The 14,995-nt window shown below is 46.3% G+C and overlaps 1 protein-coding gene across 7 annotated transcripts in view; it reads right to left on the bottom strand.

Annotated features, from left to right (window-relative positions):
- The window catches only part of COL2A1 (collagen type II alpha 1 chain), a 97,637-nt gene that overhangs the window by 51,273 nt on the left and 31,369 nt on the right, over positions 1-14,995 (bottom strand). For all 7 annotated transcript variants that reach the window (XM_083728821.1, XM_083728820.1, XM_083728816.1 and 4 more), the window contains 5 exons: positions 14,338-14,382; positions 13,343-13,396; positions 7,284-7,328; positions 6,835-6,888; positions 2,952-3,050 (listed from right to left, as the gene is read on the bottom strand). In XM_083728821.1, the coding sequence (XP_083584947.1) occupies positions 2,952-3,050; positions 6,835-6,888; positions 7,284-7,328; positions 13,343-13,396; positions 14,338-14,382 (297 nt within the window). The remainder of the gene's footprint in view (positions 1-2,951; positions 3,051-6,834; positions 6,889-7,283; positions 7,329-13,342; positions 13,397-14,337; positions 14,383-14,995) is intronic.

Genomic DNA, 14,995 nt, shown 5'->3' with positions numbered 1-14,995 from the left:
TAGCAGGTGAAAAACGCTGATTATCGGGGGAAGAACATGTCAAGGTAGAACATGAGACTCAGAGTTGTGGGTTTGAGACCCACATTGGGCAAAAGATACCTTTATGGTCCCTTCCAACTCTACAATTCTATTATTCTAAGGTTGTAGCAGCCAAATCAGCAAAGAGCCCTGTAGCGCCGTAAAGAGCCAACGAATTTAATTATGCTCTCGTGAATTAGAGTCCGCTTCATGAGATGCATGAAGTACAAACCGAAGATTATATTTAATGCATCTGATGAAAGAAACAAGAACTATGATAATTTATGCCATAATAACATCGGCTAGTTGTTAAGGCACCAAAAGACTCCTTTTTGCCAATCACTGTCTTTCAATCCATTGGGTATGGCGTTGAGTTAAGTTTGTGTCCATGCACAAGGGCTCAAATGGCAGATTCCTTAGGGTCATCACACCAAATATAGGCAAGGTCAAGATTAATCATCATGCCTAATACCTTGCAGAATATGGCCCAGAGAAAATGTGACTTTGGCTGTTACAACCTAATTATCTAGAGTTTCCCAGTTGTAAAAAAGGGGCATCTTGCTTCCTGTGCTGCCTTTCTTTAATATAGTATTACCATCCGTAATATGTTGATCGGCCCATTATCAAAAGGCAAGTAAAAAGGCAAGTGTGGTTAACTATGTGCATGTGTGAGTAGATGGGCTTTTTATACCCACATTTTAACAGGTGGGGCAAGGAACGTGTGTTAGTGAACCTCTACACATGGTTCAGCATAGGGTCTTTTATTTTTGTGCCCGATTTTGGCTGGTGGCCCACATAGCAGTTGAACTAGAGAGGATCCTTTGGGACTCTTTCAACTCTGCAAGTCTATATTCTATGAAACATAAGCAACTACCATATTTTTCGCTCTATAAGACGCACCAGACCACAAGACGCACCTAGTTTTTGGAGGAGGAAAACAAGAAAAAAAATATTCTGAATCTCAGAAGCCAGAACAGCAAGAGGGATCGCTGCGCAGTGAAAGCAGCAATCCCTCTTGGTGTTCTGGCTTCTGTGATAGCTGCGTAGCCTGCACTCGCTCCACAAGACACACACACATTTCCCCTTACTTTCTAGGAGGGAAAAAGTGAGTCTTATACAGCAAAAAATACGGTAGTACTCATGCAGAGAAAGGTTGTGCAAATCCTGACTTGGCACTGCCATCTGCTGGTGGTTCCTGTATTTACACCTAGTTCACTTCCCATTGCTTGCTAAAACACAAGCAGCTGGGAAATCAGGGAATATTTTTGCATATATCTACTGGGGGAAGAAAAAGAGTAAATAACCACAGAATAATCAAGTTGAACGAACCCTATACCTGATTAGAAATAATTGGTCAGTTAAGAATGAGGATGATTTCTCCCTCAAGGATAATTTTGCCCTCACACCACAGCTAGAAGTACTTGCTAAATGTAAGGTAAAGGACCTCTTGACAGTTAAGTCCAGTCAAAAGTGACTATGTGGTTGTGGCACTCATTTCACTTTCAGGCCGAGGGAGCCGGCATTTGTCCACAGACAGCTTTCCGGGTCATGTGGCCAGCATGGCTAAACCATTTCTGGCGTAACGGGACACCGTGATGGAAGCCAAAGCACATGGAAATGCCGTTTACCTTCCCGCAGCAGCGGTACCTATTTATCTACTTGCACTGGTGAGCTTACGAACTGCTAGGTTGGCAGGAGCTGCGACAGAGCAGCGGGAGCTCATCCCATCGCGCGGATTCTAACTGCTGACCTTCTGATCGGCAAGCCCAATAGGCTCATTGCTTTAGATCACAGTGCCACCTGCGTCCTTGTAGAAATACTTGGACAACACTTTTATTCAGGTTAGGTAAGACTATCCAGCGGGTGCCTTTCTCCACTTGCTAAGTGGAATGTGTCAACCAAGCCAGTCACAAAGAAAAATGCAATCACGGCACTGAAGAGGACTGGATTAGATGCCTCTTAGGGTCCCTTTCAACTCTACAATTCTACGATCATAGAGCTGGATTACCATTATTCTATATACTCCACAGAACAGTGCCCCAACCAAATGGCTAGGCACGTTACTTCCGGGTTTCGCCACTCACGCAGATGTGCAAAATGACATCACACGCATGCACAGAAGCGGTGAATCGTGACCAGCGCGTGCGCAGACACACAGACACAGGTTGCGTTCTTTTCAGGTTGCGAATGAGCCTCTGGAACGGATCCCGTTCGCAACCAGAGGTACCACTGTGATGTTTTTGGTCACAGCCATGTTTTACACTTTGGCCATGCCCAGTTTGACCCACAACTTCTGAAGGGCTGACCATAGGTCAATATGGCCCTCAGCTTGAGAAAGGTTAGCCACCTTTGAGTTAGGGGGCCTTAGAAGGAAAAGCTGTGTGGGACTGGCAGAAATGACTAGCAGAATCCGAGACCAGGGAAGAGAGACGGCGGAAGAAGATTGGAAGAAATTTAAGGACTATCTTGGGAAATATTGCAAAATTAATGAATGTTAGAATGACGTTGGTTTGGAAAATTAAGGAGTTTTTCAGCTGTAATGATTAAGTAAAAAGAAAAGAAGGGTTGAAAATTAAATGAAAATTAAGGGAGAGGATTTGCTGAATTAACAATTAGAAATTGGAATACAAAAAGGGGAGGTATGAGGAGGTCGGGGAAGTAAGTTATAAGAAAATAAGGGAATGAAACTTTACTTGTTTTTAAATAATTTTTAGTTTTGTACTTTATTTTTTATATATATTTGTTATTTTTTGTGTTTGTGTTTTGCTTTTATTATTGTTTTTTTATGTATAATCTTTGAAATTTTAATAAATATCTTTAAAAAAAACAGAAGGAAAAGCTGTGGAAATCTTTTAATGATGCCCTAATAAAGCTAAAGCATCTCCATGCCCCCCTGGAAATTCTGGTTCTCGCCGGAAGAACCAGGTACTTACAGGAGCTCCCGATGGTCCAGGGGAGCCGGGGGTTCCAGATTCACCTCGAGAGCCTTGGGCGCCCTCAGGACCACGAGCGCCAGTGGGGCCAGCTTCACCCTGCACAAATATGAAAAGGAACATTAAGAGGTCAAAGGGAAACATGACAAAGTATCCACTAGGATGCCACAAGAAGTAGACCTGGATGCTTCATAACTTATGGTTATGCTGGGCTACTGTCCAAGCAGCCTGCCTAACGCTATCAGTCTTTCAGCCATGTGTCCTTGGGGCCTGACACTTTTCGTTCCACCTTTCTGCATTTCCAGATTTAACACCATTGGGACTCCATATTAATGGGAGTGGTGCATGCTCTAGTTATCTCTCGCTTGGACTACTGCAATGCACTCTACGTGGGGCTACCTTTGAAGGTGACCCAGAAACTACAACTAATCCAGAATGTGGCAGCTAGACTGGTGACTGGGGGCGGCCGCTGAGACCATATAACACCGGTCTTGAAAGACCTACACTGGCTCCCAGTACGTTTCCGAGCACAATTCAAAGTGTTGGTGCTGACCTTTAAAGCCCTGAACTGCATCAGTCCAGTATACCTGAAGGAGCGTCTCCACCTCCATCGTTCTGCGCGGACACTGAGGTCCAGCGCCAAGGGCCTTCTGGCGGTTCCCTCGCTACGAGAAGCCAATTTACAGGGAATCAAGCAGAGGGCCTTCTCGGTAGTGGCACCCGCTCTGTGGAACGCCCTCCCACCAGATGTCAAAGAGAAAAACAACTACCAAACTTTTAGAAGACATCTGAAGGCAGCCCTGTTTAGGGAAGCTTTTAATGTTTAATAGGTTATTGTATTTTAGTGTTTTGTTGGAAGCCGCCCAGAGTGGCTGGGGAAACCCAGCCAGATGGGTGGGGTATAAATTATTATTATTATTATTATTATTATTATTATTATTATTATTATTATGGGGAGCCGGTTTTAAGTGGCCACCACTACATGCTATCTCCTGCTATTGTTACAAGGACGAAGAGTTCACTGAACTGTACAGAAGATAAACAGCTCCTTCCTTTACTTTTCACTTTATTTATATTTATTTTGTTCAGTATCGATTCCTGCCTTAGCTGCTCTCAGAAGCACCCTCAGTGAAAACAGCTATTCCTTAGGGAACACTTGTGCTCTGTTCTTTCTCTTGCTTGCACATCTTACTAATGTGCGGCCCTCCTCTTCAGAAGGCTCCCCACTTCATCTTTTTATAATGAGGACGCTGATTGTGATTGAAAACCCACTGTCAATTGCTGTCAGATATCCCACAAAAGGCCTCATTCCCCCTCTCCCCTACTGCCTCTTCACTGTCTGGTTACCATAGAAACCAGTCCTCGGGGAGATTAGCAACCCAAACCCATACTCACCAGTTGCAATGGGAATTCCCAAAGGAATCTCTCTCCCATCTCCCTCTTTTCTGTCTTAACCTAAATGGCCGCACCATTAAGGAAACCCGATATGCTGTCTTGAGATTTTGAGGCGCATACCACTCATGCTACAGACAGAGGAGAAACACAGCAGTTCCAACCCCCCCCCCCTTTCACTTGACCCTTTCGTCCTTTCCCGACCATGGCAAAATGCAATCGGAATTTGACTGCTAAGATATATCTTGCCCAGGTGGCATTTTAACTGAAAAGGGCTTCAAACGTCATCGAAACAAGCACTGCTAGGTGCTAGGTGCACTCAATACTTAAATCAGGCGGTGGGGCTTCTTGTAACATTTGAAGGTGAGTAAGGTAAAGGGACGCAGGTGGCACTGTGGGTTAAAGCCTCAGTGCCTAGGACTTGCTGATCGAAAGGTCAGCGGTTCGAATCCCTGCGGCGGGGTGCGCTCCCGCTACTCGGTCCCAGCACCTGCCAACCTAGCAGTTCGAAAGCACCTCCGGGTGCAAGTAGATAAATAGGGACCGCTTACCAGCGGGAAGGTAAACGGCGTTTCCGTGTGCGGCTCTGGCTCGCCAGATGCAGCTTTGTCACGCTGGCCACGTGACCCGGAAGTGTCTCCGGACAGCGCTGGCCCCTGGCCTCTTAAGTGAGATGGGCGCACAACCCCAGAGTCTGTCAAGACTGGCCCGTACGGGCAGGGGTACCTTTACCTTTAAGGTAAAGGGACTCCTGACCATTAGGTCCAGTTGTGACCGACTCTGGTGTTGAGGCGCTCATCTCACTTTATTGGCCGAGGGAGCCAGCGTACAGCTTCCGGGTCATGAGGCCAGCATGACTAAGCCGCTTCCAGCAAACCAGCAGTGCACAGAAACCATTTACCTTCCCGCCGGAGCGGTACCTATTTATCTACTTGCACTTTGACGTGCTTTTGAACTGCTAGGTTGGCAGGAGCAGGGACAGAGCAACGGGAGCTCATTCCGTTGCAGGGATTCGAACCGCCGACCTTCTGATCGGCAAGTCCTAGGCTCTGTGGTTTAACCCACAGTGCCACCTGCATCCCTTTGAAGGGGAGTGTGTACAGGCAAAAAAACACAGAAAGAAGAATAAGAACAAATCATACAATAAACACTGCCAGCTGAATGTGGGAGCAATGAGGCATTCAGTTGCCAATGTTTCTTTGATAACATCCAAGACCAGATATATTCCTTCTATATGCTCAAATCAAAGTCAACCATGGGCAAGAGAGGCCAGGGGGGACTTCTCAACATGTTTTTCAGACCACATGTGACTTATTATGGAAGCTTACTAGTTCCACATATTGACTACTATGTAGTAAAAACAGTCCTGTGTAAGGAAAGCAGAGGAACAACAAAAATCCCTTTGCAAGAAGTGACTTTTGGACCTACGCTCTCTTAACACATCAGTTTAGGTTGCAAACCTACACACATACACCTGAGTTTGCCCCACTGAACTCAGTAGAACTCACTTCAGTGTAGATATGCATATGGTTGTGCTTTTCATCATTAATATACCTGAGCCTTTAAACTGTGCTGAGAATCTTGCTCCCCTCCAACCCAAAGCTCTTCTCTCTCCTAAAGTACTCATAAATGGCACCCTTGCTCCTAGTTTAAAGCAATATACAAGCATTTTGCCCTCCAGGGAATTAACAAATTTTATACTAGCCTCCATCTCAAATGGTTTCACTAATAGCAGAATGGAAATTACACAGCCCTCTGGGCATGATGCACATATACCCTGTGTGTTTTCCTTGCAATGGGTTTGTTTTGGGGTCACTGGGTTTTCCGTTTTCACAATGGTTCACAAAAAGTAGGTAAATCTCCAGGGAATGATGGATTAGAAGCCCAAACTGCTTCAGTGTAATTCAGTTTTCTATCGAGGTGGAAGCAATACATTCGAAGAACAATACACACATGCCATTTTTTCAAAGGGATCTACAGGCAGTGAATTTGTCAAGATTTAACAAGATGAGAGCAAACATGAGTGTTATTTTAGGATTACACTTTCTTCAACATTACTCCTATAACTTGTGCTTCTCTCCACATACTCAGCTTCCATTTTCCTTCACAATTGCCTATATATTGATTTCTATCCAGGCCTTTTCCAGACCTTCTGAAACTCCTTTTCCTAGTCTCTTTCCCCTCGCACAGATGTTCACAGACATGTATCCACAGGCTGCTTTTTCTTGGGGGCTGTCAATCTTTCCACCTTCTCCTTACTTTGCAGGCAGGCAGACCTGATGAAATGCTTCAGGCCTCTTTCCAAAGCGATAAAAGGAGCAAAATACTCAGTGGGCTCTGGGAGGAGAGCATTTCACAGTTGCTTAGATAAAGCAGAGTGTGTGTGTGTGTGTGTGTGTGTGTGAGAGAGAGAGAGAGAGAGAGAGAGAGAGAGAGAGATAACAAGCCAGCAGCTGCAAACACACTCACTGGGCCTTGAAGCGCTACTTACCTTTGCACCTGGTGCACCTGGGAAACCTGGAGATCCCGCGGGGCCGACAGGTCCCTGAAGAAAGAGAAAAGGGTTTCAATAAGTTTGAGAAAAGGAGGACAGAGTTATTTTAATTATTTAGCCTCCACAGCTTTCATGACAGCCATACAAGTTATGTAATCACCCCTTCTGCCTGAAAGTCTTTTGCAGAACATATACATGCCAGCTGTCTTTTGCCTCCCCACTTTTATTTTTGGAAAGTCTATATCTTTTTTTTTAAAAAATGCCACAGAATTTAGGGGGGAACAGGAATTCTTTAAGAAATAATAATTTTAGAACTATTTAGTATTTCAGTAATAACATATCCGATTCGTAAGTTTCCATTTTAGCAGAAAAAAACTAAAAATAAATGCATGTTCAGAAATCTTTTAAAAAGCAATTTATAATATTTCAAAAAGCAATTTACTTACGGGTGGGCCAGCTGGACCAGGGAGACCATCGTTACCACGAGCACCCTGTGGGGACAAGAGATCACGAGTCACAAAAGTAAGTGTCATCAAATAGCATTGCAGCTGTGCTCCCAATTATGCCACCAAATGGAATTGGAGCCCTGGGTAAATATATCTTGTAGAATATATAGAAGCCACTGCATTGGACTGTATCAGGAGACATAAATGCACTAACTATTCTGCTGCTGTGAAAACAACCAAGGTCTTGTGTCACCTTTAAGGACTAATATGTATTATGCCGAGAGCTTTGTGGACTGGACTCCAGATGTATGAAATGGAAACCTCAGGTGGCAGGTTTACACAAACATGACCATAAAGGGGGGAAATATGTAGGAGTTAAATATCAATGGAATTAAAAAAGGACATTCTTTGACGATTCAATTAGAGCTTGAACGGAATGTTTTCTGGTGTTAACATTCATATAAACAAATACAAGTTTACATGTGTTTATAATACAGGAAAAACAGAACTGAAAGCATGACAGCAAATCAAAGTGACAAAATACAAAAATCAAAACATAAATCCAGAAATAAAATACTAGGGTAAAGGGGTGCAGGCCCCACTAACCATCAAGGGTGTGGCAAAAAATATAAGGTGCCAATTAAGCACATTTTTTAGAATAGTGCCTGCAGTCACCTCTGGTGAATGAGCATCAGAAAAGGCTTTGCGTTGTGCATAAAAAGGTAAAGGGACCCCTGACCATTAGCTCCAGTCATGACCGACTCTGGGGTTGCGGCGCTCATCTCGCATTATTGGCCAAGGGAACCGGCGTACAGCTTCCGGGTCATGTGTCCAGCATGACTAAGCTGCTTCTGGCGAACCAGAGCAGCGCACAGAAACACCGTTTACCTTCCCGCCTATTTATCTACTTGCACTTTGACGTGCTTTCGAACGGCTAGGTTGGCAGGAGCAGGGACCGAGCAACAGGAGCTCACCCCGTCATGGGGATTCAAACTGCCAACCTTCTGATTGGCAATCCTAGGCTCTGTGGTTTAACCAACAGCGTCCCTCCAGCTAAAGTTACTACCTTCCCAATTCACCAGGAATTTCTGCAGTGTTTCATTGCAAGCATCAACCTGGTGGGTTTATTCCCACCTCCATGGTCTATGGCTGCATTTCCACCCACTGCCCCTTAGTTTAATGCACAACAAAGTCAAGTCCCAGCCATCTAGAGTAGGTGGAGAGGGAGGGGAAGGATCGCAAGACAAGCCTACCTGCCACCCCCTGTCCTGTTCATAAGACAAAGAACCAGTGAGGGTGATGGAGGGTGAGTTTGCTGCCATGACATTTGCAACCCTGCGATCACTTGCGGGGAAGGGCAGGATACAAATGTAATAAACAAATAAAGAACTGTGTGCATGTGATGAAGTTTTAGGCCTTTAGTCGAGATACGTTTTGCAAAAACAAAATGATGGGATAGTTAAAGTAAAGGGACCCCTGACCATTAGGTCCAGTCGTGGCCGACTCTGGGGTTGCGGCTCTCATCTCGCTTTATTGGCTGAGGGAGCCGGGGTACAGCTTCCAGGTCATATGGCCAGCATGACTAAGCCGCTTCTGGCGAACCAGAGCAGCGCATGGAAACGCCATTTACCTTCCCGCCGGAGTGGTATCTATTTATCTACTTGCACTTTGACGTGCTTTCAAACTGCTAGGTTGGCAGGAGCAGGGACTGAACAACGGGAGCTCACCCCGTCGCGGGGATTCGAACCGCCGACCTTCTGATCGGCAAGTCCTAGGCTCTGTGGTTTAACCCACAGCGCCACCTGCGTCCCTTCGATGGGATAGTTAATGTGGCATGATTCTTCCTATAGAAAAGCTTTGCTAGAAATTAAATCTGTGACTCACACTGCTTACTCAGATGTTCAAGATAACTTTTGTCTGCGCACAGAAGCTTTTCACTCCCGCCCCTGCTGTGCCTGTATCAAGAACCACTTCTGAGCTCTCCCCCCTCCCCAATGAAGTTGCAAACAGACAGAAATAGCTTGTCAAACAGTGCACAAGGCTGCTATTTGGAGTGGGGCGGGGGGAGAACAGCTTCACTGCATATAGGAAGTTGGCTATGTGTATTCCTCTGGATTAATGCCATTTTTATGAGAGACCCAACACAACAGGAGCAGACATCCACTCAGGCAACAGGCCACCTCCTTCCTCTCCTCCTCTCTGCAAGCCCCTCTGCCACTAAATTGTAATTGGATAAATTGTTTTCCTCTTCCCCACTAATTGGAGTCTGGCTGACACTTTGAGGCAGAAAGGGGAGCCGATTCCTTCCAATGGGTGCTCACTGAACATGTTTATAGAGTTGCTAAGTTAAACCTGGTTACTTCAAGGCTGTTAAACCGTCTTGGTTACTTTATCTCCTTAATTCTCTCAACTATCCGAATCTGTAAGGAATAAGAAGACTGGAGCTTTGAGCTAAAACGCTCCCGCTGAGCTTCACAGCCAGCCCTATGGGGGCTTTGACATTTGTTCAATAAACAGCCAGAGGGAATTTCACGCTAGGTTTATTACAGTATCAAGTGAAGGCTGAAATCTCTGGAGACGTAGAATGGAATGCTGGAAATAGGCCCAGGCACGATGTCTCTGGTTTGCTAGTTTGCTAAACTGAGCACAGTCATGCCTGTTAGCTTTGCTTCACAAAAGACCCAGGTTCAAATACCCATGCAACCGCACAGTTTATGGGTTGACACAGGATCAGTAATTAACTCTCAGCCTGGTCTATTGTGCAGAGTAGCTGGGAGAATAAAATTATGGAAGCCGAGTAGGACACAATTCCCTGAGCTTCTTAAAGCACAGGACAAAAGCAAAGTGAATCGATGAACATGTGGATGTTCACATAGTTTTGCTAAGGAGGGTGTGACACAGCAGTGGACGGCTGCACTACTCACCTGCCCTTCCACCAACTGGGTCGCTGTTGCGTACTAGGATGGAGAGGGGGATGTAGCAGAAAGGTCAGCACAGGGCAAACATGCTGGCAGGACAGCAAGATTGGCTTTGGAGTGTTTGCACCGCACTGACCTCACCACCCCCTCGCTCCCCTTGATCCCAGTACAGTGGTACCTCGGGTTAAGTACTTAATTCATTCTGGAGGTCTGTTCTTAACCTGAAACTGTTCTTAACCTGAAGCACCACTTTAGCTAATGGGGCCTCCTGCTGCCGCCGCAAAGTTCTTAACCCGAGATAATATTTCTGGGTTAGCGGAGTCTGTAACCTGAAGTGTATGTAACCTGAAGCATATGTAACCTGAGGTACCACTGTATGTAGTAGCGACTCAGCTGGAGGGAGGTCAGGTGAGCAGCACTACCGGTGTGACATTTCTCAGCATTCACATTTCCCCCCACGATCCAATCAATACACTAATCTTTCCAGTTTAGCTAAACCCCCTGAATTTTGCACCCAAGGATCTAAACCAGAGCTTCCCAAACCTGGATCTCCAGCTGTTGTTGGACTACAACTCCCATCACCCCTAGCTAGCAGGACCAGTGCTCAGGGGTGATAAGAGTTGTAGTCCAACAACAGCTGGAGACCCAAGTTTGGGAAACTCTAGTCTAAAGATGGCCTCTAGGGTAGTGACTTCTTTTATACCTGATGCTGAACTTTAGATTTAGAGTGGAAGTAAGTGGGAGAAGAGGCAGCCACAGTTCCTTCTGCTTCCTCTTCCACTTCCTGGCACTTAGCCATTCATCTGACCTCTAGTCCATCATGTTATTCCTGCTTATCCGGAGCTGGAGAGGGAGGGGCGAGGTAGCAGCGAGGTCAGCACGGCGGAAGCTCACCAATAGGAGCACCAGACAGGCTCTGCCGATGCACTTGCACTGCGCTGTTCTCACCACCACCACCTCATCCATCACCCTCTCCCCACTCCCAAAGTAAGCAGCAGCAACATCACCAATCAGAGGTCAAGTGAGTGGGACATAGCTCAACTGGTAGAGCATGAGATTCATAATCCCGGGGTTGTGGGTTTGAGGCCCATGTTGGGCAAAAGATTCCTGCACTGGAGGGAGTTGGACTAGATGGCCCTTGTGGTCCCCTCCAACTCTACAATTCTATGAGTGGAGGGACCCTGCCACACTATCCGCTCCACCTGATGCCCAGGTTACAAGGTTTTGTGTTATTTATTTAAAAGCATTTATATACTGCTTAATAGTCCAAAAATCTCTAAATGGTGTAGCATGTAAAAAAAACAAGCTATATATCAGTAAAACAAAAATGCAACCTAAAACCAGTCAAACAGCAATATAAAAAAACATAAAAGCACATGCCAATGAATAAAATAGAAATTCAGAAGGGTATGTAAAACAGGGTCCGATCTTAAGACTCAGGGAAAAAGATAAATTGATGCAAGACGTCTGAAGCTACTGGTGGCTGCTGCTTCACGTATGGCAGAGGGAAGGGCATTCCACAGTACAGGGGTAACAGCAGAAAAAACCTGCTTTTCAGTCTGATTTCCTACGATATTCTGTAGAGTGTGGTTCCACAAGTAGAATTTCTCCAGATGATCTAAGTCACTGATGGTCAAACTTGGCCCTCCAGCTGTTTTGGGACTACAACTCCCATCATCCCTAGCTAACAGGACCAATGGTCAGGGATGATGGGAATTGTAGTCCCAAAACAGCTGGAGGGCCGAGTTTGGCCATCACTGATCTAAGTGGTCTGACAGTCTTTGACTTAACATATAAGGTCCTGAATAACTCAGGACTAAGTTAACAACAATATGATGAACGTGGCCCAATAGCTGGCTGGTATCCAAGGCATACAAAACATTGCACCTCAGCACAGGTGTAATATGTGTGCACCCAGGTGCTCTAATCAATAACCTGGTCTCGGGTTTCTGAAGCAGCTGCAGCTTCTGGATCAATCCCAAGATGGCAACTCCAGTTACTTCCTACCCTTTGAAAAGCATATCTTCCTGCACAGCATATCTACAACTTTACAGCATGAATGGGGAACCTGTGAACCTTCAAATGTTGTTGGACTCTGGCTCCCATCAGCCCCAGCTAGCAAGGTCGAGGGTCAGGGATGATGGGAGTTGTAGTCCAAGGGCCACAGGTTCCCCACCGCTGCCTCTATTTGCATAGGAAAAAAGATCCCATTTAAGCAAATGCAAGTTTCTCTGCAAAGCAAACAGCAGCTGTGCGGAGGGGGACATTCCGGATTGGGACCACAGCAGGGGGCAAAGGGTTAAAGCCCCCGAATTCCCATGCTAGATCCCGACCACCATGTTCACAGCAATTTGTGTAGAAGAAATTCTGCACTTAACAAAAGTTGGGTCCCCCCTGCAGCAAGCTGGATTTAAACTAGAAGTTAGCCCCATTCGGTGCTACTGATCAGAGGCTGCTTTCTGCTTCTCTCCTCCACAGTCAACATAATAAAGCATGCCATGTCCTTTGGGGAGATGCCCACTGCCATCTTTTGAGATATGCTCACTGCAGTAAAAATCTGCTGGCTGGCGGGCAAAAGACCTTTACCATGCATCTTAGGGCACAGCAACTTAAACAACTCATGCCAGCTCATGCCCTCCAGGCATTGGAGACTAGTCCATTGGGCAAATGGGGCACTGCCCCAACCTTGGTTCCACCAAGCCTACCTGCCTTCTTACTTACAATCAGTCCAGGGCCCTGGCTTTCTGTTTCCTCCTCCTTAGTCGTCAGAGTTGCTGTAGCCAAACTCAGCAGGGAGGTGGATGGGGAGGAAACTATAGCTAACTGATGCTGCCTGCCGCTGGCTATAGCGCCTCCTACTGTTGGCCTCCTTGCCTTCTGCCCTACCAGGCCCAAATAGGCACCCGCCACCTCTGCCTCCAGATGTTCAAAAACCAAAAGCCACAGCAAGTATACTGAAAAGGGCAAAGAAATCTCATGCCATCATTACTTTTATGGAAATGTGGTAGGCCATGACAAATGGGGTAGGGGGATCACAAGGGGCAGGAGGTTTTCCACTAAAGTCACGGGTGTGTACATTTTTTCTGCACAACATTTCCAAGATACAGGACTTGCAGCATTCAAGTTAATGCTGATACTTACCGCAGCACCAGATGGACCAGGACGTCCCCTCTCACCTGGAAGACCACGGGGACCCTGGGAAATAACAATAACAAACGTGAAAAGGGCATCACAGCCCAATCTCCCAGAGTGCAGATTTCAGAGTGCAAAGGAACCTACTTTTCAACATTATGGCTAGTGAAATGCTCATCAGCACGACAGTGTGGTGTAACAGTTAAAAGGGTTGCAGTAGGGTCTAGTGGTAAAAGGTAAAGGAGCCCTGACAGTTAAGTCCAGTCGCGAACGACTCTGGGGTTGCGCGCTCATCTCGCTCTATAGGCCGAGGGAGCCGGCGTTTGTCCGCGGACAGTTTTTCCGGGTCGTGTGGCCAGCATGACTAAGCCGCTTCTGGCGAAACCAGAGCAGCGCAAGGAAACACCATTTACCTTCTCGCCAAATGAGTGTGGAGTCACATGTGAACCTGGCAGAATTCACCGTGAATTCCAGGGAGGTCCTGAATTCGTACATTTAAGATGCACAAACTCTCAGGACTATTTCCGAGCACAATTCAAAGTGTTGGTGCTGACCTTGAAAGCCCTAAACGGCCTCGGTCCAGTATACCTGAAGGAGCATCTCCACCCCTATCGTTCTGCCCGGACACTGAGGTCCAGCTCCGAGGGCCTTCTGGCGGTTCCCTCACTGTGAGAAGTGAGGTTACAGGGAACCAGACAGAGGGCCTTTTCGGTAGTGGCACCCACCCCGTGGAACGCCCTCCCATCAGATGTCAAGGAAATAAACAACTACCTGACTTTTAGAAGACATCTGAAGGCAGCCCTGTTTAGGGAAGTTTTTAATGTTTGATGTTGTAGCTTTATTATTAATATTCTGTTGGGAGCCACCCAGAGTGGCTGGGGAAACCCAGCCAGATGGGTGGGGTATAAATTATTATTATTATTCAAATACAGATGGGCAATTCCCAGATAGGCTAAGAGTGCTGTTATTACTGATTAAAAATAAGTTGAGCAGCGGATACTCACCATTGGACCTGGTGATCCAGCTTCTCCAGCAGCGCCAGCCTCACCCTAGAGTAAGAGAGACCATGGTAATTATGAAAGCAAAACATGTCTTTGCTACCAAACTCCACATCTGTGTGGATCAGGGGTGGGAGATGAGACTCTGAAGGTGCTTCCAAATGACCTCTTTCTTCTGATTTGTTTGTGAGGACAACACAGGTTATTTAATGAGCATTCGTCCTGGTTTGTTGGCAACCTGAATTTGCTGGTCTGTGTTTGAAAACAGTGGTGGTCTGGAAGGGCCCTGGATGCTGTGGAAACAATTCTCATTGCCATTCCACTTCGTTGAACAATAGAGGGCACTCCACTAGCACATACAGTGGTACCTTGGTTCTCAAACCTAATCCGTTCCAGACTCTCAAAACTGTTCGAAAACCAAGGCGCAGCTTCCGATTGGCCGCAGGAGCTTCCTGCCCTCAAGCGGAAGCCGCAGGAGCCGCGATGTATGTTCGGCTTCCGAAAAACGTTCACAAACTGGAACACTAACTTCCGGGTTTGCGGCGTTCGGGAGCCGATTTGTTCAGCAACTAAGTGGTTCAAGAACCAAGGTACCACTGTACAACTGTAACAATGGCAAACAGTTGCCTGCAGATGCATCTCAACTGGCAACCCCACTTCTGGC

This window comes from Podarcis gaigeae (assembly GCF_964106915.1).
Source record: "Podarcis gaigeae genome assembly, chromosome: 2".
NCBI classification, from domain to species: Eukaryota; Metazoa; Chordata; class Lepidosauria; order Squamata; family Lacertidae; genus Podarcis; species Podarcis gaigeae.
Note: the sequence above shows the minus strand (reverse complement) of the source record. Positions and strands in the feature narration are given on the sequence as shown.